General features: G+C 41.5%; 1 protein-coding gene across 1 annotated transcript; it reads right to left on the minus strand.

The window, feature by feature from the left end:
• Nucleotides 1–1,142: 1,142 nt before the first annotated feature.
• ska2 (spindle and kinetochore associated complex subunit 2) lies at nucleotides 1,143–21,335 on the minus strand. The gene is made up of 7 exons (XM_064978495.1): nucleotides 21,265–21,335; nucleotides 3,245–3,334; nucleotides 2,889–3,065; nucleotides 2,698–2,772; nucleotides 2,373–2,415; nucleotides 1,973–2,114; nucleotides 1,143–1,783 (listed from the first exon to the last, which is right to left on the minus strand). The coding sequence occupies exons 1-7, from the start codon at nucleotides 21,295–21,297 to the stop codon at nucleotides 1,657–1,659; spliced, it is 687 nt and encodes a 228-aa protein (XP_064834567.1). The 5' UTR covers nucleotides 21,298–21,335; the 3' UTR covers nucleotides 1,143–1,656.
• Between the last annotated feature and the right edge of the window lie 4,618 nt (nucleotides 21,336–25,953).

The following is a 25,953-nucleotide window of genomic DNA, read 5'->3' on the forward strand; positions in this document are numbered from 1 at the left end:
ATATCTCCACAGCATGATGCTGCACCACGCTTCACCATAGGTATGGTGCCAGGTTTCCTCCAGATGGGACACTTGGCATTCAGGACAAATATTTCAATATTTGTTTAATCAGACCAAAGAATATTATTTCTCATGGTCAGAGTCCTTTAGGTGCCTTTTGGCAAACTCCATGCAGGCTGTCATGTGCATTTTACTGAGAGGCTTCCGTCTGACCACTCTACCATAAAGGCCTGATTGGTGGAGTGCTGCAGAGATTGTTGTCCTTCTGGAACATTCTCCCATCTCCACAGAGGAACTGTGGAGCTCTGTCAGTGACTATCGGGTTCTTGGTCACCTCCCTGACCAAGGCCCTTCTTCCCCGACTACTCAGTTTGGCTGGGTGGCCAGCTCTAAGAGGAGTCTTGGTGGTTCCAAACTTGTTCCATTTAAGAATGATGGAGGCCACTGGTACTCTTCCCCAGATCTGTGCCTCGACACAATCATGTATCAGAGCTCTACGGACAATTCCCTCTACCTCATGGCTTGGTTTTTGCTCTAACATGGGGGTATTGTGTGTACATTGGTGAGGGAAACAATTAATATAATCCATCTTCGAACAAGGCTGCAACTTAACAAAATGTGGAAAAAGGGAAGGGGTTTTGAATACTTTCCAAATGCACTCTTACTACAATTTGACCATTCTGTTGATGTGTTCTAACATTCTCCACTACAATTCACTCACCTGTTTGAAAATGGATCCTTTTGGTGGTAAAAACTATTGCCTTTTTAAGCACTTAAACATGTGGCCTGACAATACATGTATTCTTTGGTTCTGCAATTCTGATAACTTATCATAACGGTTTTTAACTCATTTACCATCACTACTGTTAATATATTCATGTGTTACCTATTGTAATTTCACTCTGCCCTAGTGCATTACCCATTGATCAGATTTTATCAACACAAAAGCAAACTTAAATCAACCAATGTAATGGTTTGTTAGCATCTGCATTTTAAAACTGTTATGGCTTCATTTAAAGTTCCTGTTAATTTTAAGTCATTGTTTTACATACTTGGGAGAAAGAGACTAAACTGTACATTGAGATGCTAATACATGTTTGCACGCCTTGTTCAATTTATTTTTGATTGGGTGTATACCTGGGCACTGGGAATATTTCAATTTAATGAAGGCTCATAAAATTCATTGACACTCGACACAAGACGTACAGTACAGTTGGAAAGTCAGTGGCATTAAATCGTTCATCACATATTTACAGGTGAAATGTATTTGGCAGATACATTAGCCAGAAAACACTACATATTTATCCAACATTAAACTCTTTACAAAAATAGTGCACCTTAATTTACAATATGGCCCAACAGCCTTCTACTTACAGCACCCTAGAAACATGTGATGACTTGATCCCATCTGGAATTCTTGCTTCTGATGTCAATTCCTTTTGAAGGAAGATTCTGGGGTGTCATTTAATAAAAATATCTAGCAAATTAAAATCGAACCACAGCATATGTAGGCATGAGGATTCAACTGAAAACCCTTCAATGAGGCTAATATGCCTAGCAAATGGACAAGGAGAGATGGGCAGAATCAGTCACTTTCATCACATAGTGCGGTGGAGTCTTATATTTTAGCCTCTCGGCTATGCAGGTTCCTCAGTCTCACATTAGCAGACGAACATGCCCTTTCTTGTCTAACTCAATGAGAGAGAGGTGCTGCAACGTCTTCAGCTTGGCGTCGCTAACCTTCATGTTCATCTGCTTCATCTTCTGCAAACTGAGGGCACCACTGGAGAAAGAGTGGCAAAGTTGGAACTTGCAAGAACATCCACAAAATGCATAAAACTTACTAAACATTCATATGACTCTGGTCCAGCAGTTAACTGTTCAGATTTAAAACAATTCGGACATTGCCTTGACAACTGGGGGTTTCTGTGTAAAGGTATATGCATCTCAGCATGAACATGACTCGTCTGACCTGTTTTTTCTGAAGGAGAAGTACTCGTGCAGCTGCTTGTAGAAGGCATTGAGGCTGGCCAGCTTGACGTTGGCACGCATGCTGCACGGCACTGCCTCCAGTGTGGCTTCACTCAGCTCCTCAAACTCGCCCTCCCTCGAGGCTGTGGACAGAACACACTCACGTTCGCTTCAGTCATCATATTCCTGTCTGTAGAGTACGGAGCCCTTTTTTGGGTTTCACATGGATTCCTTGAGGGATGTTGTGTCATTGTTGGCTGTTATAGTATCAATATAAATTCTCCAAATTGAACATTTCCTATTTAGCTATGTACATAATATGTTGGTTACAAATGACTTCAATAGGGGTTTGTGTCTAAGACAAAATGCAGAGGGGAGACTTGGGGTTAACCATTACTTACAACGAGGCAGCTCTTGGGCTTGAAGCTCCATAGACATCGGTACCTGTTAACAGACAAACATTGGCATATTACAGTTATATTACAATATATTGTAATACTGGGATATTACAAGACGACCATAGCATTTCACTGAAGGAAAGAGTTGAGAAATCCTGAGCAGAAAAGCTATATATTTCTCTGAATAGCATGGGCCGTAAAATTGGACAATCAAAAGCAGTGCCCATACAATGTCAGTGTTACACAGAATGACGTCTGTGAAATATCGTTCCTCCACACACTCTGCTCCTATACGCAATGACACCTTAGCTCCAGCAAATGGACTTACCTCTGCTGTGTTTTGATTGACTGATAAACCAAGGAACTCTGCAGACTCCTGCTCAGTCTCAGTCAGTGTTGGAAGCTACAAAACAGTACAAGTGCAAATATTAATTCTGAATTGCACATGATTTAAACCACCCTTTAACATTGAAAAGAGTTGGTTGACATTGTCAGATGTACGTAGAGGGAATAGTCTACCTCAACGTCAGCAGCCTGCTGTAACTGTTGCACCAGCTGCACAGTGGTGTCGAGGTGCACTCGTATGGAGTCCATTGATTGCTTCTGCTCGGCTGCGATCTCCTGCACTTGTGTGCACAGGGCCGCATGCCTCGTCTTGATGGCTGACAGGTTCTCCAGCAGCTTCACAGGGTTTTCCTGTGGTCACAAGAACGTGTGTCATATTGATTTAACAGAATGTTGGCTACACTCTCTGCATGGCAGAAGTTCAGAGATATATTATATACACTGTAGCATTGCCTTTTGTGGATAGAGTGGAAAGAGGTTGGTGACTGTTCTGAGGACATGTTTGTAACTCAGTACTGTGGTGTATTCACCTCTGCTGCACTGTTCTCTGGAACATTAGTCAGGAAATCCAGCCGTAGCCGCTTCTCCATGTACTCCATGTCAGCCTCTGCCTTCTGGAACTGAAAGGACAGTTGGTTTAGTGTACTACAAGCCTTACACAATCATTATTACACACGGAAAATCATTGCATGTGCAGATCTGTCAATACTATGAACTATGGTTGCAAAGTGTCGTAACAGTGAGAGGACTTTCTTTTTTTTTGCTGAGTTTATATGTTGGGGTCATTGAAGGGTGAAAATGGACTTGGTATATGTTTATAAAGCATGTTTTACTCCTGCTGCTCCACAGGTTATTGTTGCTGGAGAAATCCAGCTCTTAATAGGCTCTGTATGCTGTGCGCGTAGGATAGTTGTGTTGGATAAATAAGACAAACGATGACTAACAGATACACACAGGCCAATTTAAATGACACAAAATTATGCAATTGAACCTATAGACCGATAAGCATGACAGTCAAATCCATTTCCATCGATTGGTATTTCCATCAATTAAAAATAATTATTTTGCAACGCATTTTCCTTTCTCCCGGGAATTTTTATTTAAAAAATAAATAAAAAATTGGCTTTTCATAATATTTTTGGGCCAAAAGCCATGGTGTTCTTTGGATGCAACTCAGTATTCATTGTCCTCCAAACACGACGAGTTGAGTTCTTACCAAAAAGTTATATTTTGGTTTCATCTGACCATATGACATTTTCCCAATCTTCTTCTGGATCATCCAAATGCTCTCTTGCAAACTTCAGACGGGCCTGGACATGTACTGACATGTACTGGCTTGTACAGGGGGACATGTACTGACATGTACAGGGGGACACGTCTGGCACTGCAGGATTTGAGTCCCTGGCAGCATAGTGTGTTACTGATGGTAGGCTTTGTTACTTTGGTCCCAGCTCTCTGCAGGTCATTCAATAGGTCCCCCCGTGTGGTTCTGGGATTTTTGCTCACCGTTCTTGTGATCATTTTGACCCCACGCGGTGAGATCTTGCGTGGAGCCTCAGATCGAGGGAGATTATCAGTGGTCTTGTATGTCTTCCATTTCCGAATAATTGCTCCCACAGTTGATTTCTTCAAAACCAAGCTGCTTACCTATTGCAGATTCAGTCTTCCCAGCCTGGTGCAGGTCTACAATTTTGTTTCTGGTGTCCTTTGACAGCTCTTTGGTCTTGGCCCAAATGGAGTTTGGAGTGTGACTGTTTGAGGTTGTGGGCAGGTGTCTTTTATACTGATAACAAGTTCAAACAGGTGCCATTAATACAGGTAACGAGTGGAGGACAGAGGAGCCTCTTAAAGAAGTTACACGACTGTGAGAGCCAGAAATCTTGCTTGTTTGTTGGTAGGTGACCAAATACTTATTTTCCACCATAATTTGCAAATTAATTACTTAAAAATCCTACAATGTGATTTTCTGACTAGTCCTGACTAGTCTCCCAGTCCCTGCCGCTGAAAAACATCCCCACAACATGATGCTGCCAGGTTTCCTACAGATGTGATGCTTGGCATTCAGGCTAAAAAGTTCAATCTTGGTTTCATCAGACCTGAGAATTTTGTTTATCATGGTCTGAAAGTCCTTTAGGTCCTTTTACTGTGGGCTGTGCTGTAGGCTAGTCTTTACTAGTTAACAAGGCTGTGCTGCTGACATGGCGGTACTTCTGGAAGGTTCTCCGATCTCCACCAAGGAACTCTGGAGCTCTGTCAGAGTGACCATAGATCTTGGTCACCTCCCTGACCAAGGCCCTTCTCCCCCTAATTGCTCAGTTTGGCAGTGCGGCCAGCTCTAGGAAGCGTCTTGGTGATTCCAAACTTCTTCCAGTTAAGAATGATGGAGGCCACTGTGTTCTTTAATGAGGAAGACATTTTTTGGGAACCCTTCCCCAGATCTGTGCCTCCACAAAATCCTGTCTCGGAGTTCTACAGATAATTCCTTCAACCTCATGGCTTGGTTTTTGCTCTGGCATGCAGTGTCAACTGTGGGATCTTATATTGACTGGTATGTGCCTTTCCAAATCATGTCCAATCCATTGAATTTACCACAGCTGGACCCTAGTCAAGTTGTAGAAACACTGAGGATGATCATGGTAATAGGATGCACCGGTTCTCAATTGAGTCATATAGCAAAGGGTCTGAATACAGATAAAAATGTGCAAACATTTCTAAAAACCTGTTTTCACTTTGTCATTGTGGTATTGTATGTAGACTGATGAAAAAAAACACATTTTAGAATAAGGTTAGAACATTTAAAAAAGTGGGGAAAAGGGACATGAATACTTTCCGAATGCAGTGTGTGTGTGTATGTACAGTTGAAGTCGGAACTTTACATACACCTTAGCCAAATACATTTAAAGTCAAGTTCACAATTCCTGAAATTTAAGCCTAGTAAAAATCCCTGTCTTAGGCCAGTTAGAATCGCCACTTTGTTTTAAGAATGTGAAATGTCAGAATAATAGTAGAGAAAAATATATTTTCAGCTTTTATTTATTTATTTCATCACAATCCCAGTGGGTCAGAAGTTTACATATGCTAATTGAGTGTTTGGTAGAATTGCCTTTAAAATCTTTAATTTGGGTCAAATGTTTTCAGTAGCTTTCCATAAGCTTCTCACAATAGATGAATTTTGGCCCATTCATCCTGACAGAGCTGGTGTAACTGAGTCAGGTTTGTAGGCCTCCTTGCTCACACACGCCTTTTCAGTTCTGCCCACAAATTCTCTATAATATTGAGGTCAGGGCTTTGTGCTGGCCACTCCAATACCTTGACTTTGTTGTCTTTAATAGATTTTGCCACAACTTTGGAAGTATGCTTGGAGTCATTGTCCATTTGGAAGACCCATTTGCAACCAAGCTTTAACTTCCTGACTGATGCCTTGAGATGTTTCTTCAATATATTTACATAATTTACTTGCCTCATGATGCCATCTATTTTGTGAAGTGCACCAGTCCCTCCTGCAGCAAAGCACCCCCACAACATGATGATGCCCCCCCCCCCCCCGTGGGATGGTGTTCTTCGGCTTGCAAGCCTCCCCCTTTTCCCTCCAAACATAACAATGGTCATTATGGCCAAACAGTTCTATTTATGTTTCATCAGACCAGAGGACATTTCTCAAAAAAGTACTATCTTTGTCCCCATGTGCAGATGCAAACCATAGTCTGGCTTTTTTTAATGGCGGTTTTGGAGCAGTGGCTTCTTCCTTGCTCAGCGGCCTTTCACGTTATGTCGATATAGGACTCGTTTTACTGTGGATATAGATACTTTTGTACCCGTTTCCTCCAGCATCTTCACAAGGTCCTTTGCTGTTGTTCTGGGATTGATTTACACTTTTCGAACCAAAGTGTCTCTTGGAGACAGAACGTGTCTCCTTCTTGAGCGGTATGATGGCTGCGTGGTCCCATGGTGTTTATACTTGCGTACTATTGTTTGTACAGATGAACATGGTACCTTCAGGTGTTCGGAAATTGCTCCCAAGGATGAACCAGACTTGTGGAGGTCTACACGTGTTTTTCTGAGGTCTTGGCTGATTTCTTTTCATTTCTCTATGATGTCAAGCAAATATGCACTGAGTTTGAAGGTAGGCCTTGAAATACATCCACAGGTGCACCTCCAATTGACTCAAATGATGTCTGAAATTTTCCAAGCTGTTTAAAAGGCACAGTCAATTTAGTGTATGTAAACTGACCCACTGGAATTGTGATACAGTGAATTATAATTTAAATAATCTGTCTGTAAACAATTGTTGGGAAAATTACTTGTGTCATGCACAAAGTAGATGTCCTAACCGACTTGCCAAAACTATAGTTTGTTAACTATAAATGTGTGGAGTGGTTGAAAAACGAGCTAATGACTCCAACCTAAGTGTATGTAAACTTCCGACTTCAACTGTATCTCAAGCTTAAATGGAGAAATTTTGATGGGAATTCTTTGTATTATGTTACATAGATTGACGCACCGGAGCCTCAATAACGCTTGGGTTTTTAAATTTTTTGGTTGACAAGATTAGCAAAAACTTAGGCATGACATGCAAACAAACGCTGAGCCTTCATCTTCATGCATAAAGGGCCAAATAATGAAAGACTGTAGGAATAAATTCCGCGAAGCTAGTGTGGAAGAGTTGAAAGAAATATTGCCATTGATAAAAAGGACAAACCACCTGGAACCGACAACCTGGATGGTAAATTACTGAGATTGTGGGAGCTGTTATGTTAGATTTCAGTGGAGTATAACATATTGCTGAAAAAACATGGGTGTTATGGATTAACATCCTCTGCTTTATCATGGATGGACAGTTACCCGTTTAATCGAACAGAGGGTTTTCTTTAATGGAACCCTCTCTAATGAAAATTCGGTGCAGTGTGGTGTGCCGCAGGGCAGCTGGCTTGGACCATTATTGTTTTCTGTGTTTACTAATAACCTTCCACTGACCTTGAATAAAGCCTGTGTCTATGTACGCTGACAACTTCACAGTATACACGTCAGCTGCAACAGTAAAATAAGTAACTGACACTCAATATAGATCTCCAGTCAGTTTTATAAATCGGTACCTAGCAATAGGCTGGTGCTAAATATCTAAAAAACTAAAAAGCATAACTTTTAGGACAAATCCCTCGCTTAACCCTAAACCTCATCTGGATCTATTCTTGAATTGAGCAAGTTGAAGAGACTAAACTGCTGGATGTCACCCTAGATAGCACACAATCATGGTCAAAACATATAGACTCAATGGTTACTAAAATGGGAAGAGGTCTCTCCATGATAACGTGTTGCTCTGCTTTTTTGATATTCCAGCTACAGATCATACAGGCCCTAGTTTTGTTGCACCTGGACTACTGTCCAGTTGTGTGGTCAGGTGCAGCAAGGAAGGCAGTGGTGGGCCGTCAGGGCCTTCTCTGCTGGCCTAAACATTATCAGAATATTTAAAAAAAATTAAAATATATTTTCCCACAAATATGTATTAAATTATTCCCCAGAGTAAGAGTTACACTCTTCATTTCATAGCGTTCCTCTTGGTTGCACTGCTTCCAGCCTCAGGTTGAGATTTGGAGGTCTGGTCTTTATGTTAGATATTTTATCCAATCATATTCAGCCATCATGTGTTGCCAGGGGTCTAAAATCTGCCCTCAGGCCTTCAGAATCAACAGTGCGGGCGCTTGTAGCTTAAAGTGAATGGAAATAAAAATTTAGTGTCAACCAATCAGCTTTAGAGTTGGCTATTGTACGCCTGCTGGCTGGCTCCAGTGTTACACAGGAGCCAGCTAGCAGGCGTAGTGCCTGCACGTCTTTTGATTGGATTACCAACTAGGAAACTGAAATTGATCAACGATTGATCAACCAATTAATTTGCGTACTACTAAACTGTTTTTCAACCCACAATGGCGGAAGGAGAATATATCGATTTGGTCGGGAATATAATTATAACGCCATTCTCAAGACAAACTTTTCAAGAAAAGTTAGACATTGTCAGGAGAGGTAGACGCCGACGCTACAAAGCCGACGCTACAAAGACAGGCTCTGAGAAGCACTGCAAACTGTACTGCTGGGAATGCCTATTATTTGCAAGTGATCGATTTGGTGTTTGGAGCCACACTGGCTTTGCAAACCGGAGTTGTCTAACCAAGGCAGCAACGAGACACCAAAGTACGGCTGGGCACTTACAAACAATGGTGCTTTTGAAAACTTTTGGGGACACCCGAGTGGATCTACAGCTCAACGAACAAGCGCGCAGGGCAACGAAGCTGCACAATGAAAAGGTATTGTACTCTTCCCCTGCAATTCTCTGAATAAAAATGTCAATTTCAAGGTGACGCAACGCCTGGTTATACTGCGTTTCTGTCTAAATGTATTCTGTCTAGAGCCATGGCATCATAATGATGGTAATAAGAGGTGGATTAATTTGGGTGGGACTGTGTAGGACTTCACTGAAGGCCCAGGCCCCAGAACTATGGCACTCTACTGAAGGAAGGACATAGGCAAATTGTAGTTGGTCCGAAACAAAGCAGCACATATTGCACTTAGATGTACACGGAAGGGGTATGTCAATCTCTCCTGGCTCAAAGTTGAGGAGAGATAGACTGTCACTATTGATCTTTGTGCGAGGTGTTGAGGATACCGAACTGTCTGTTCAAGCAGTCGACACTCATCAGTATCACACAAGACACCACAAGTTCAACGGGATTAAGGTCTGGGGAGTTTCCTGGCCATGGACCAGAAATACCGATGTTTTGTTCCCCGAGCCACTTAGTTATCACTTTTGCCTTATGGAAATGTGCTCCATCATCCTGGAAAAGGCATTGTTCGTCACCAAACTGTTCCTGGATGGTTGGGAGTTGCTCTTGGAGGATGTGTTGGTACCATTCTTTATTCATGCCTGTGTTCCTAGGCAAAAGTGTGAGTGTGCCCACTCCCTTGGCTGAGAAGCAACCCCACACACGAATGGTCTCAGGATGCTTTACTGTTGGCATGACACAGGACTGATGGTAGCGCTCACCTGGTCTTCTCCAGACAAGCTTTTTTCCAGATGCACCAAACAATCAGAAAGAGGATTCATCAGAGAACTGACTTCACCCCAGTCCTCAGCAGTCCAATCCCTGTACCTTTTGCAGAATATCAGTCTGTCCCTGATGTTTTTCCTGGAGAGAAGTGGCTTCTTTTCTGCCCTTCTTGACACCAGGCCATCCTCCAGAAGTCTTTGCCTCACTGTGCGTGCAGATGCACTAACACCTGCCTGCTGCCATTCCTGAGCAAGCTCTGTACTGGTTACTGCTCTCCTTGAAGTTCTTGATGATCCGATAAATGGTTGATTTAGGTGCAATCTTACTGGCAGCAATATCCTTTCCTCTGAAGCCCTTTTTGTGCAAAGCAATGATGACGACACATGTTTCCTTGCAGGTAACCATGGTTGACAGAGGAAGAACAATGATTCCAAGCACCAGCCTCCTTTTGAAGCTTCCAGTCTGTTATTCAAACTCAATCAGCATGACAGAGTGACCTCCAGCTTTGTCCTTGTCAACACTCAGATCTGTGTTAACGAGAGAAGCACTGACATGATGCCAGCTGGTCCTTCTGTGACAGAGCTGAGATGCAGTGGAAATGTTTTTTTTGGGGATTCAGTTCCTTTGCATGGCAAAGAGGGACTTTGCAATTAATTGCAATTCATCTGAGCACTCTTCATAACATTCTGGAGTATATGCAAATTGCCATCACACAAACTGAGGCTGCAGACTTTGTGAAAATTCATATTTGTGTCATTCTCAAAAATGTTGGCCACATCTGTAGTGCTATGTAGAATTTATGCATATTATGTATTTTATGTTGTTTCCTGTTTGGACCCCGAGAAGAGTAGCCGCTGCCTCGGCTGCAGTTAATTGGGAATCCTAATACAAAATAAAAATGATTCAAATAGGCTACATGTAATACTTTAGGCTTATATGATCCACTATTACTCGCAACCTTCAAAAACAACCACAAACGTGACAGAGGAAAGAAAGGTAAACTAACGATGTAATGGAATGATACATTTAGGCTATAAATTTAAGGAAACTAAAAATCACTGCACTAAAGTGCCAGTTATTATGTACTGTATGTGGTTATTACTGACAGTGGCTACAGATAGTGGCTAATATTTAATATAATATGATAGAAATAGTTAAAATTATTATAATAATTAAAAAGTCTGGGCGGTAAGGGGGAAAATCACCTCATCCACCACCACCTGGGTTATGCACAGCAACCTTTTTTTGTGGCAGAGTGAGATATGCCAATTCGGAATGAGGGGGATGATTAGGTGGCCATGATGGAATAGGCCAGGTTGGGAATTTAGCCGTGACACCGGGGTTAACACCCCTACTCTTATGATAAGTGCCATGTGATATTTAGTGAGGACACCCGTTTAACATCTCATCAGAAAAACAGGACCCTACGCAGAGCAATGGTCCCCTTCACTGCCCTGGGATCTACTTAGACCAGAGGGAAGAATGCCTTTCCAGCAGCATCTGGTCTCCCATATAATTATGTAAAATATATGCAACAAATTTTCCACGAACAGGTTTCTGTTCCAACGCATCACACACACCCAATAAGCAACGCATAACTGCATACCGATTACCGACTTATCATGGTTTGCATTTTCAACACCACAATCAAGTAGAGTATGTCAAATCTCGACAAACAGAAAATACTCCCTACTTAGTATTAAAGGATTGATTTGACAATCTCAGAATGTCATTAAACCTTTAAGTTTAGTAACAGATGTCTCTTTCCATTAATAGGACGGCCGTTGCTCAGTTTGGATGCTGGAATTATAATTGAGTGGAATGGATGAGCGTGAGCAGTTAGGCTGCTTCCAAAGTATCCTGTAGGCTAATCATATTAAAACATTATGACTAGTTATGTTTATGCCTCACACAAAAAGGTAATACATTCTAAAAGTTAAATGACAAAGATGTAGGCTATATTGAAGCATTCGGTTCTAGGTCAAGGAATAGCCTCTCGGATTGGAAAGGAGGAAGAACGAGTATTAAGCTTTCCTGAATAACTGGGCTTGCTGGGAGCATAGGCCACAGGACGACTTTGGAGAAGGATGATCACAGACAGCGCATCAGTATCACAAGTAAAAATACAGCCAGACTGTCCTGCTACTGTAACTTTCTATAATCTGTCGAGAGTAGATCACAACTGATCCAAATGGAATGAAACATTCAAATAACAGGGCTTTTGGTAATTATTCAAATGACATTTTCACTGCAGTTTACAGGCTAGAGAATTGTACTCACTTGAAAACAATAATGCAATTTTATTTAAAAAAATGTATTAAATAAACATCCCCCAAAATATCCAATAATGGCAACACAAAAACAAGTTTCGAAATGTTTGAAAATGTATAAAAACAGAAATAACGTATTTACATAAGTATTCAGACCCTTTGCTATGAGACTCGAAATTGAGCTCAAGTGCATCCTGTTTCCATTGAGTTTGCAGAAAGGCACCTAAATGACTCTCAAGATTCTCTGGTGTAATGAAACCAAGACTGAACTCTTTCGCCTGAATAACAAGCATCATGTCTGGAGGAAATCTGGCACCATCCCTACGGTGAAGCAGGGTGGTAGCAGCGGCAGGGACAAGGAGACGAAAGATGAATGGAGAAAAGTACAGAGAGATCCTTGATGAAAACCTGCTCCAGTGCGCTCAGCACCTCAGACTGGGGCGAAGGTTCACCTTCCAGCAGGACAATGACCCTAAGCACACAGCCAAGACAATTCAGGAGTGGCTTCGGGACAAGTCTCTGAATGTCCTTGAGAGACCAAGCCAGAGCCCGGACTTGAACACATCTGAAGAACTGAAATTAGCTATGCAGCGATGCTCCCCATATAACCTGACAGAGATTGAGAGGATCTGCAGAGAAGAATGGGAGAAACTCCCCAAATACAGGTGTGCTTGTAGCGTCATACCCAAGAACACTCAAGGCTGTAATCGCTGCCAAAGGTGCTTTATAGTACTGAGTTACGGGTCTGAATACTTATGTAAATGTGACATTTCAGCTTATTTTTTTCCCCCCAAAAATCTAAAAAACAGTTTTTGCTTCGTCATTATGGGTTATTGTATGTAGATTGAGGGGGGGGGGGGGGGGTGCTATGTAATAGATTTTAGAACTGCAACAGTAAAGTAACAAAATGTGGAAAATGTCAAGGGGTCTGAATACTTTCCAAATGCACTGTATATTGAAAACTGTTGCAGATTTGTATGATTTTGTTTGTGGTATGACCGCTAGTTAACCTATTGCAGATCTGGACAAACAATCCACCTACCACTATGGATAGAGGGCAGGCTAGACAGTGACTGGTAGACTACATTGACCCGTGGTATAGTAAGAGCTCAGAAAAGCGTAGTGCACAAGGGAAGTACCAAACCACCTCGATAATGGAGGCGCATACAAGTGGATGAAAAGATTTGGCTTATATGGAAGACATAATAGTAAAACCTGCAAAATGGCAAATGTAAATCAGGGGGGAAAATAAAAAAGACGCACTACCCTCCTGTGCCAATTTTTTTTGTAAACGGATTACCTAGGTCTCATCAATAGCTCTTATCAATTTATAAATTACAGTGCAGAGAGATTATTATTTCCCCAATAGACATAACAGCAAAGCTGTTTTTTCAAATGGAACTGACAGGTTGACCTCATTCATGGTTTCCTTGCGTGTTAAGGTCGTGGAATTAAGACAAGATCAGAATATGGTGTTTCTGTGATCTCCACCTCAAATGAATAACTGGCTGACACATGAGTTGTCCCATGTGTAAGTTCAAGGTCAGAATATGTGTACAGAGAAAAGGGAATAAAGTTCCATTTAAGCGAGTAACTCCAGTCTGAGTTCCCCCCTTTGGTGAGGAGAGTGGCAGCTTTCGCCACTTTGTCCTACAGTTTTTGCAGCTTCCAAAAGTGGTCTTTGCTGCTTTCAGATGCTTTGACAATACTATTGCACTGCTAGCTGTCCAATACAGTAGTGCAATGAAGTCAGAGCACCTGCAAACAGCTTTGTTGAGCAAAGGTTCACACCTACACCTTACAAGACCTCCTTGGGAATAATCCCTGGCCAATGCCCTTTTAACATTGCACTGCTTTCATTACAGGGTCACCAGTAGGACAATATAAAAGGGGCACTGGACAGACAGACACAACATAATGGATTCCTCTTATCCTGTGTTATCAGTCCTGAAATAAAATTGGAGACATACAACCTCCTGTCCAACTAGAGAAATAATTAACTACATGACAGAAACTTTAATTGGCGGAGCCAGATCAAGAAAATTTGATTCACCCATTAATATTTTATCTAAACCTCAAGCAAAACCAGTTTTGAAATGAAGTGATCGACAGCAGAGAGAAACAAGCAAGTGAAGCGACATGACTTTGGGGAGCTGAATAGATAGTGAATGCATCATATTTGAATAGTCTAGTTACTACCCATTGGGCACAAACTGGTTGTCAACATATTGTGACGTGGAATCTACGCAGAAATACATTTGGTTTAGAAAAAAGTAAATCAACCGTTGTTTTGAGGGTTGAATTTCAACCACAGGATTATGTCATCATTGTAACAAATTATCAACAGAGTGACAATATCCACATTGTTATGGAAGCCAAGTTATACCGTGTATAAAAAAAATTCACGATAGGTGTGATGGAACTAGGAAGTTTCGGTAGAATTTTGTAATTGCGGACAGATAATTTGTTTGGTCGACATGGTGGGATATTTGTGTGTCGGTAAAATTAATTATGCGAGGAATGGCGGTAGAAACGCCTTTAAGTGCAACTACTGATATAATAACAATCATATTGAAGTAAACTTGGAATCATGCAACGATAGTGTCATCCTCCCACTACGACTTGAGAAACCTTACAGTTTATTAGGTTACAGTTTAAATCAATTATGAACTTCACAGGGTAGTGAAATGGCACGTGATGAGCTTGATGCTCCTTTCCAATAAATATTGAGGGTTTTATTCTGGTGACGTAATGTTCAATGGTTGACAGCAGTTTGAAAAATAAAATGTTTTTGCTCGATCCATAGTAATCTAATCATGTCGACCGATTTCAAGTTTTCATAACAAATCAGAAATTAGTCATTTTGGTTGCCGATTTGGCCATTTAATTTTTTTACATCTTTATTTAATCTTTATTTAACTAGGCAAGTCAGTTAAGAACACATTCTTATTTTAAATGACGGCCTAAGAACGGTAGGTTAACTGCCTTGTTCAGGGTCAGAACGACAGATTTCTTTACCTTGTCAGCTCAGGGATTCAATCTTGCAACCTTACGGTTGACTAGTCCAACGCTCTAACCACCTGCCTCATGAGGAGCCCGCCTGTTACGCGAATGCAGTAAGAAGACAAGGTAAGTTGCTAGCTAGCATTAAACTTAATCATAATCACTAGTTATAACTACACATGGTTGATGATATTACTAGTTTATCTAGCGTGTCCTGCGTTATATATAATCGATGAAAAAGGTATTTGTTTCTGGCCATTTTGAGCCTGTAGTCAAACCCACAAATGCTGATGCTCCAGATACTCAACAAGTCTAAAGAAAGACCGTTTTATTGCTTCTCTAATCAGAACAACAGTTTTCAGCTAATTGCAAAAGGGTTTTCTAATGATCAATTAGCCTTTTAAAATGATAAACTGATAAATGATAAACTTGAATTTGGGGTGGCAGGGTAGCCTAGTGGTTAGAGCGTTGGACTAGTAACCGGAAGGTTGCAAGTTCAAACCCCCGAGCTGACAAGGTACAAATCTGTCATTCTGCCCCTGAACAGGCAGTTAACCCACTGTTCCTAGGCCGTCATTAAAAATAAGAATTTGTTCTTAACTGACTTGCCTGGTTAAATAAAAGGTCAAATATATATATTTTTAAATTAGCTAACTGGAACACAGGAGTGATGGTTGCTGATAATGACCCTCTAAAAATACTTGTTTAACAACTGACCCACAGATTTCAAGCTTCCGTTTAAGAGGTTCTCTCCACTATCCAATAGAGGTATGATTGACCAATGAAGCAGGTGTTAATCATGGGCTTTGCTACACTGAAAGCAGCAGTTCACTACTCCATTGTCAAAATGTTTAGATCAGTAGACCTATATAAATATCTTTGGAAATACCATATAAGCATCATAATCTTTTTAAAACACTTAAAATCGGTTTTCTTTGACCATATTTTGAACCAGAGTGAGGCTATCGCTCAATATCTTTAGTTTACTTGTCTCGATACGATACCATGGACATAGTGCATTCGGAAAACATTCAGGCCACTTGACTTTTTCCCCATTGCAACGTAACAGACATTTTCTAAATTGGATCAAACATTGTTTTTGTGCTAATTTATTTAAAAAAATAAAAACATGTAATATCACATTTACATAAGTATTCAGATCCTTTACTAAATACTTTTTTTAAACCATCTTTGGCAGTGATTTTAGTCTTTTTGGGTTATGACGCCACAAGTTTGGCACACCTGCATTTGGGGAATTTCTCTCGTTCTTCTCTGCAGATCCTCTCAAGCACTGTCAGGTTGGATGGGAGCGTTGCAGCACAGCTATTTTCAGTACTCTCCAGAGATGTTCGATCCCAAATCACTCCTGCATTGTCTTGGCTGTGTGCGTAGGGTCATTGTCCTGTTAGAAGGTGAACCTTCGCCCCAGTCTGAGGTCCTGACCAGGTTTTCATCAAGTGTCTCTGTGCTCTGCTCCATTCATCTTTCCCTTGATCCAGACTAATCTCCCAGTCTCTGCCACTGAAAAACATCCCCACAGCATGATGCTGCCACCACCATGCTTCACCGTAGGGATAGTGCCAGGTTTCATCCAGACGTGACACTTGGCATTCAGGCGAAAGAGTTCAATCTTGGTTTCATTAGACCGGAGAATCTTATTTTTCATGGTCAGAGTCTTTAGGTGCCTTTTGGCGGGCTGTCGTGTGCTTTTACTGTGGAGTGGCTTCTGTCTGGCCACAAAGGCCTGATTTGTGGAGCACTGCAGACATGGTTGTTCTTCTGGAATGTTCTCCCATCTCCACAAAGGTACTCTGGAGCCCTCTCAGTGACCATTGGGTTCTTGGTCACATTCTCCCCCAATTGCTGTTTGGCTGGGTGGCCAGATCTAGGAAGAGTCTTGGTGATTCCAGACTTTTCCATGTAAGAATGATGGAGGCCACTGTGTTCTTCGGGACCAGAATTTTTTTGGTACCCTTCCCCAGATCTGTACCTCGACACAATCCTGTCTCGGAGCTCTCAGGACAATTCCTTTGACATCATATGGCTTGGTTTTTGCTCTGACATGCACTGTCAACTGTGAGACCTTGTATAGACAGGGTTGTGCCTTTCCAAATCATGTCCAATCAATTGAATTTACCATAAGTGGACCTCAAACAAGTTGTAGATACATCTAGAGGACGATCAATGGAAACAGGATGGACTTGAGCTCAATTTCAAGTATCCTAGCAAAGGGTCTGAATACTTATGTAAATAAGATAGGGCTCAGTGGGGAAATTGGGGATGCCCTGCGTTGCTATCTATTGCCTAGGACAAAAAACAGCCAGGGTTTCACTAAATAAGCTAGAAGTACAATTATTTATTGCATATTTAGGCCTAATTAAATTGACACGTTTGTTCATTTTCAATTCACTGGCACAGTGTAGAGTAGTTTAGCCATACTCATTGATAGCCTAATCTATACTTTAATATACTTGTGGTGAATTTACGAGGCATTGCGAGATACAAATCATCAAATATATAGGCCTAGCCCATGTGCACAGTTCCAACTGTCTGCCTTGCCCCTCCTCTCTTCCTCTCTGGGTCGCCTGATCTATCTCTTCGCTATAAAAGATGCCAGTGTGTGTTCAGTCTTCAGTCTGTTGCATGTAAAATAGTTTACGGTAACCTAATCATAGATAGCCCCTACTTACTTTAGTGAACTTGCGAGACATTGCAAGCCAAGAAATTGCAAAACACAGCTTTTGATTACCGATGCACAGTTCTGACTGTGTGCCTGGTGGTTGACTTGCCTACCTACCTACCTAGGGGCTGTGCCCCTCCCCTCTCTTGCTAACCCACAAGATTGTGTTCTCGGAAGTAGCCTACGTATACAAGTCAGTATCTTTCGTTCCAAAAATACAGAATCTTCGGAGTCAAATCTTGACACCACTAAAAGTCTCTATAAGCCAGAATGTTGAATAAAATAACATTTGAGGTTACTTTACCTGTTGTACATGCTGCTGATCCTTTTGGTGGTAGGTGTAGATAGGGTCACGGGAAAGTGTTGTTTACCCACTTTCTGAGGACTGTGGGTTCTGACGTTTATTATCAATCTCGACTCTTTGCACGTGATGCACAATATGTAAACATAGTCAAATGTAACAAAAAGTAGTCTCCCGAAGCACGTTTCCTCGCAAACAATCATCTGGAAGTGTTTGCCGTTTGGTCTGTGGTCCATTTAGGCCAGGCCATACTGTGCAAGTGTTTGACACTGTGCGAATTGCATCAGTATTGAAAATAAAAACCTGGATGTACAAACCGATATACAGACCAGTGTACTGAAAGTCGGGTTAATAACACTTAGTGCTGAGCGATTAGTTATTTTTGAAGTAGGTTTGGTTTGAGTCTTTAAATTATCACAGTTTTTGATTTCGGTTTCCATTCTTTTGGTTGAATGCTGTAACAGAATAAAGCAATTAATAATTCCCATGATGGTAGTGACTGCCCATGAATGCTTATCACTTATTAACCATATTTTATTCACAATATTTTAATAAAATATTTCAGTTGTTTATATTACATTTGTTTTATTTGATGGCTTTATTATTTAATTTCATGTCACCTTCTCATCTCTATTTTGTGGTTCTTCAAAGCAAATCAGGCAAACTTTTACGACTTCTGAATACTAACTATCATTCACTTTGATTGTGTATTTTCAGGTAGATACCTGGCGAAGCAATAGGTGCTCTCTATATTCCCTCATGATCACGTATTCTTCTCTTCCATAGCAGGCATAAAATAAACAGACAAGACAAGTAGATGTGCAAGGGATTTTGGTCAGTAACCATGTTTCCATCGACAGTAAAGTCATACCGTATTTTTTATATTTTATTATCACAACAGATGTGATGGAAACCGGAAGTTTCGGTACAATTTTATAAATGCCAACAGATAATTTGTTCATTGGACATGGTGGGATCTTTGTTTCGGTAAAATGTATTATGCGAGAAATGACGGTTGCCTTTATATGCAAATACTGATATAATAACCATAATAATCGACGCAAACCTGGAGTCATGCGATGATATAGTGTCTGGTCCTCCCACTACAACTCAGGAAACTATGCAGTTTATTAGGCTACAGATGAAGTAAGTTATGACGAACTTCACAGGGTGTTGAAAGTGCACACTATGAAGCTGATGCTCCTTTCCAATAATTATCAAAGGTCTTATTCTGGTGACAGAACACCCATGCATACCCCACAAGACATGCCACCAGAGGTCTCTTCACAGTCCCCAAATACGGAACAGACTATGGGAGGCACAAAGTACTAGAGCCATGACTACATGGAACTCTATTCCACATCAGGTAACTGATGCAAGCAGTAGAATCAGGTTCTAAAAGCAGGTAAAAGTATACACCTTACGGAATGGCGTGGACTGTGAAGTAACAAACATAGGCACAGACACATGCATAAACACACACATGATAATATACACACTATACACACATGTACATATGGATTTGGCATTGTAGATATGTGGTAGTGGAGTATGGGCCTGAGGGCACACAGTGTGTTGTGAATTCTGTAATGTTTTTAAAATTGTATAACTGCCTTAATTTTGCCGGTCCCCAGGAAAAGTAGCTGTTGGCAATTGGGGATCGATAATAAATACATGATTGATGCTCTCGCTCTGTATCTGTGAGCTGTTGACTAGAGCACATGTGCCAAGACCAGAGTAGGCACCTTTGCTATTCAACAGTTTCTGACAAAACTACTGGTAGAGTTGAAAATGCAACAGAAACCAATGTTTATTCGGTACATGAAAGTGCACACAAAATGTAAGTTGTGTCATGCACCGAGTTCCCTGCAACAAGTCAGTTTGGTGGAAACACACCACTGGAGGGAAAACATGCATATTTTCTTCATGCAGACTTAAGAATACTTGCATGAAGATCTGTAGCCAATTGGAAGGAAACCTAGCTATTATAGTTAATTACCACATTTTGTTGCACTAAACTATGTAGAATATTGGCCTGTTGGAAAATACAACTTTCTACTACATTGCACAGTTCAGGCTGGATCGTATTTATCTATATAAAAACTGTTCAATGTGTGCATTAAGCTCACAGAAAAAAATGCAAATAATTGAACCAAAAATAAAACATTTTGGATAAATAGCTCAGCACAAATAACATTACTCTGTCAATATTGTCTCAATTTTCTAGCAGCAGAAGGACAAACTGCACAGACAACCGGTAGAGCAAGTTTAAATGTAATTGTATTAAAACATTCTGGCTTGTATGGAACATTTACCTAATACTCTACATAAATGTCTCAGGACCTATATACCAATTTATTGTGTATTACAGCCTGATTAAATCAGACTAAGTGATACCACATTGAGATTCAACAAACTTCTGGCTGACTTTGAGTGAGTGAATAAAAGATTGAAATCTCATTGTTCAACGTCTCAACCAAATGTCCACGTTGAAATAACGTGGGGTGCCCAATCTGGCTAGTTTGTAACAGTTGCATACTGTACGTTTGATAAGGGCCGTGCTTGGAACACCCACAAATGTTATCGTTGCAAACTCTCCCCTTTATCTTTCGATTGGCTAACAACGAAAGTGTACAATTTTCAATTGATTGCGTGAAATTTCGCTTTTAAACATGAACGACCACGTACAACATGAACGACCACGTACAACATGAACGACCACGTACAACATGAACGACCACGTACAACATGAACGACCACGTACAACATGAACGACCACGTACAACATGAACGACCACGTACAACATGAACGACCACGTACAACATGAACGACCACGTAAGACGAAGAGCGAGCGCGGGGACATCGTCTAATTTATGTCCTCTTTGCAGGCGCAGTCTGTCGTACTCATTGTGAAATGTGTGGCAAACAAGCCATCGATAGCTAACTACCTAAATAAACACTGAACATGAGCAACGTGACACAAGCGAACATTTTTTGCATTTTGGTTTTCATTGCAGAAAACACTTAGCTACATTGGTATGTTTTCGTGGTTCTTTTCCTGGAAATATTTTTTTCCTACGAAAATGGCAGATTTTTTTTATTTAGCTCCTCTCACTTTGCTAACGTTGCATTCTTGTTTTTGACGCATTTCCTCAAATAGCTAATTGACCACAGAAAAGCCGCCTCGTATCTAAAGACTATGAGCATAGGTTTACTTTCGCTGGTTTAGAAATTAAAGTGGTTGTAAAAGCTTACCATCGCCTCCAGTTTATCAACTGCTGTCTCCATGTTGAGTAGTTTACGTTCCGTCTTCTTCTATGGTATTATGGCGGTCTGCAAACTAGCTATAGAGGTGCATGCCGCCACCTACCGTACGCTTGGTAAACTATAGCAAAAATATCCAATGTAGGAAAAACCGAGATCATACAAAATAAAAACAAGACATAAAAAACATCCCACTCCTTCAGTCATATTCCAATTCAAGTAACATCCCTACAGACTCAGGGGCCTGTGAGGGCAAAACAACTTTTGACAGGATTTCTTGCAATGGCACAGCTGTAAACTCAGAATCCCAAAAGCGTTCTGCTGCACTCACAATAATTCAAATGTTCTCTTATTTCTTCTTTCTTTGTGCTGTGCAGTTTATGACCATTGTAATAAATGCTACAACTGTAATATATCAGGATTGCACATTTCTACAGGCCAAAAGGACCAACCGCACAGACAACCAGTAAAGTATGTTAAAATATAATTTTATCCAACGTTCTGGCTTGTAGAGGTCCTGACAGGAAAATGTCCTGATTCAAACACTAATTTTTGCCTGACATAGAATTCAATGCAATTCAATATTGGGTTTCCAAGCAAATCAGGATCCCTTGATTGCTGAGAAACATTCACTGGTGCAGTCTCAATTACCATTGCGTCTTCAACGCCACTTACTCCTTCCACTCTTCTCACCTCCTCCAGATAGGAGACATGTTGGACAGCCCTTATTCTCTCCACCTCTGTCTCCTTCAACCTAACAGGGAAATCCAGGGACTCAGGCATATGTTCGCCACCACAGTTGCTGCGTACAACCTCAGCTGGCATAGGATATTCTTCCCGTCTGCATACACTTGAGACATGCACAAATCTTTAGCATTTATAACACTGGAGTAGCTTGTCCACAAAAGCTCTTAGGGACGGATTCGAGGATTCGATCCAGCAACCTTTCGGTTACTGGCCCAATGCTCTAATCACTAGTACAGAGAGTGAGAATGAGTGGGCTACAGTCATGAAAAAGATAGGCCACTCTATAATGTGCGGTTTTGTCACAAGGCTTCAGATGTTCATTCCTCTATCATAAGCCGCCTCCAACATATTTATATTTTTTTTACCCCCTTTTTCTCCCCAATTACGTGCTATCCAATTATTAGTAGTTACTGTCTTGTCTCATCACTACAACTCCTGTACGGGCTCGGGAGAGACAAAGGTCGAGAGCCACGCATCCTCCGAAACACAACCCAACCAAGCCGCACAGCTTCTTAACACAGTGCGCATCCAACCCAGAAGCCAGCCACACCAATGTTTCAGAGGAACCACCACACACCTAGCGATCTGATCAGCGTGCACTGCGTCCAGCCCGCCACAGGAGTCGCTAGTGCGCGATGAGACAAGGATATCCCTACCGGCCAAACCCTCTCTAACCTGGACGACGCTAGGCCAATTGTGCGTTGCCCCATGGACATCCCGGTCGCGGCCGGCTGCGACAGAGCCTGGGCTCGAAGCCAGGGTCTCTGGTGGCACAGCCAGCAATGCGATGCCCCCCTCTCCAACATAATTTTGAGAATTTATCAGTATATCCAACTGGCCTCACAAATGCAGACCAAGTGTATGGCGTCATGTGGGCGTGCAGTTTGCTGATGTCAACGATGTTATGCACAGAGAGCCCCATGGTTGCAGTGGGGTTATGGTATGGGCAGGCATAAGCTGCAGACAATGAACACAATTGCATTTTATCGATGGCAATTTGAATGCACTGAGATATCATGACGAGATCCCGAGGCCTATTGTCATGCCATTCATCCGCCGCTATCACCTCATGTATCAGCATCAGTTTTTCCATGGTCTGCATACTCAGACATGTCACACACGTCAGCATTATTGAGATGCTCTTGATCGACGTGTTCCAGTTTCCAACAATCTCTAGCTAACCCCATCACAGTTGATGTCTCTGAATGCTCGGCTATGAAAAGCCAACTGACATTTACTCCTGAGGTGCTGACCTGTTGCACTCTACATCTACTGTTTTTATTATTATTATTATTATGACCCTGCTGGTCATCTATGAACATGAACTGTTAAAATATCAACTCGACACAGTCAGAAGATAACTGGCCAGCCCTCAGAGCCTGGATCCTCTCTAGGTTTCTTCCTAGGTTCCTGCCTTTCTAGGGAGTTTTTTCTAGCCACTGTGCATACACATCTGCATTGATTTCTGTTTTGGGGTTTTAGGCTGGGTTTCTGTACAGCACTTTGTGTAAAAAGGACTTTATAAATACATTTGATTGATTGAAGAGGAGTGGGACAACATTCCACAATCAACAACCTGACCAACTATGCGAAGGAGATGTGTCACACTGCGTGAGGCAAAGCCTTTGCCGATGACAAGCATACCATAACATGATGCAGCCACTACCATGCTTGAACAGAATGAAGAGTGGTACTTAGTGATGGATTTGCTCCAAACGTAACGCTTTGTATTCAGGACATACAGTTAATTTCTTTTAAACATTTTATTGCAGTTTTACTTTTGTGCCTTATTGCAAACAGGATGCATGTTTTTGGAATAGTGTATTTTGCATGCTGTGGTATCTAGCAAAATACACTCAGTGGCCAGTTTATTAAGTACACCACCCCGTTCACGAAAATGGTTTGCTCCTACAGACAGTGAGTCACGTGGCCGTGGCTTGCTATATAAAGCAGGCAGACAGGCATTCAGTTACTGTTTGATTGAAACGTTAAAATGGGCAAAACGAGTGACCTAAGTGACTTTGAGCGTGGTATCATTGTCAGTGACAGGCGCGCCGGTTCTAGTATCATAGAAGCGGCCAGTCTCCTAGGCTTTTCAAGCACGACAGTGTCTAGTCTAGGGTTTACCGAAAATGGTGCAACAAACAAAAAACATCCAGTCAGCGGCAGTCCTGTGGGCTCGTTAATGAGAGGTCGAAAGAGAATGGCAATAATTGTGCACGCTAAAAGGCAAATAACAGTGCAGTACAACAGTGGTGTGCAGAATGGCATCTTGGAACGACGGTCCTTGTCACAGATGGACTATTGCAGCAGACGACCACACCGGGTTCCGCTCCTATCAGCTAAAAACAAGAAGAAGTGGCTCCAGTGGGCACACGATCACCAACATTGGACAATTTAGGAGTGGAAAAGCATTGCCTGGTCCAACAAATCCCAGTTTTTGAGTCAGAATTTGGTGTAAGCAGCATGAGTCCATGGCCCCTTCCTGACTGGTGTCAGCGGTACAGGCTGGTGGCGGTGGTGTAATGCTGCGGAGAATGTTTTTATGCACACGATAGGTCCCTTGATACCAACTGAGCAATGGCTCTTCTGGAGGCAAAGGGGGTTCCGACCCGGTACAAGATGGGTGTGCCTAATAACCTGGTTACTGAGTGTATATTCCAAAATATATTTCATAAATACATGTTGACATTTATTTTAATGAATGAAAGATTTAGCTATTTACCTAACATACAGTAGCTAGGCTACATTCACATGCAATGTATAAAACATCAAAGTGAAGCACTATTACACAATAGCATGCTGTAGTATACTTTGAAATGTCATGACTTTGACAATTAAAGGAGTGCTTTTAATAATATTGAATTCTGCTCAAATAACTTGTGCATTGTTGAATTGTGGCATAGGATACATCTGAAAACAAAACAGTGCACAAATTAACTCTGTGCACTTACAGTTGAAGTCGGAAGTTTACATACACTTAGGTTGGAGTAATTAAAACTAGTTTTTCAACCACTCCACAAATGTCTTGTTAACACACTAGTTTTGGCAAGTCGGTTAGGACATCTACTTTGTGCATGACACAAGTCATTTTACCAACCCGTGTTTACAGACAGATTATTTCACTTATAGTTCACTGTATCACAATTCCAGTGGGTCAGAAGTTTACATACACTAAGTTGACTGTGCCTTTAAACAGCTTGGAAAATTCCAGAAAATGATGTCATGGCTTTAGAAGCTTCTGATAGGCTAATTGACATCATTTGAGTCAATTGGAGGTGTACCTGTGGATGTATTTCAAGGCCTACCTTCAAACTCAGTGCCTCTTTGTTTGACATCATGGGAAAATCAAAAGAAATTAGCCAAGACCTCAGAAAAATAATTATTGACCTCCACAAGACTGGTTCTGTCACGGCTTTCTTCCTGGGAAGGAGAGGCGGACCAAAACGCAGCGTGGTTGAAGTTCATGGTTCTTTAATAAGAAAACTCAAAACATGAACAAACTACAAAACAATAAACGTGAAAACCGTAACAGTCCTAACTGGTGCATAAAACACAAAGACAGGAAACAGTCACCCACAAAATACCCAAGGAATATGGCTGCCTAAATATGGTTCCCAATCAGAGACAACGATAAACACCTGCCTCTGATTGAGAACCACTCCAGGCAACCATAGACTTACCTAGAACACTAAACTGAACACAACCCCATTAATCTACAAAACGCCTAGATAAGACAAAACACATAAATCACCCATGTCACACCCTGGCCTGACCAAAATAATAAAGAAAACACAGAATACTAAGGCCAGGGCGTGACAGTACCTCCCCCCCCCCAAAGGTGCGGACTCCCGGCTGCACAACTAAACCCACAGGGGAGGGTCTGGGTGGGCGTCTGTCCACGGTGGTGGCTCTGGTGCGGGACGTGGACCC

Source organism: Oncorhynchus masou, chromosome 11 (assembly GCF_036934945.1).
Source record: "Oncorhynchus masou masou isolate Uvic2021 chromosome 11, UVic_Omas_1.1, whole genome shotgun sequence".
In the NCBI taxonomy this organism is placed as follows: domain Eukaryota; kingdom Metazoa; phylum Chordata; class Actinopteri; order Salmoniformes; family Salmonidae; genus Oncorhynchus; species Oncorhynchus masou.

Bases quoted from the DNA above. Each gene is read 5' to 3' on its own strand.
- ska2 (XM_064978495.1), bottom strand. From the start codon at position 21,297: ATGGAGACAGCAGTTGATAAACTGGAGGCGATG. The intron at 2,773-2,888 runs GTAGACTATTCC...ACTGTTTTGTAG, and splicing joins AGCAGGCTGCTGACGTTGAG to CTTCCAACACTGACTGAGAC. The intron at 2,416-2,697 runs GTAAGTCCATTT...GTCTGTTAACAG, and splicing joins TCAATCAAAACACAGCAGAG to GTACCGATGTCTATGGAGCT.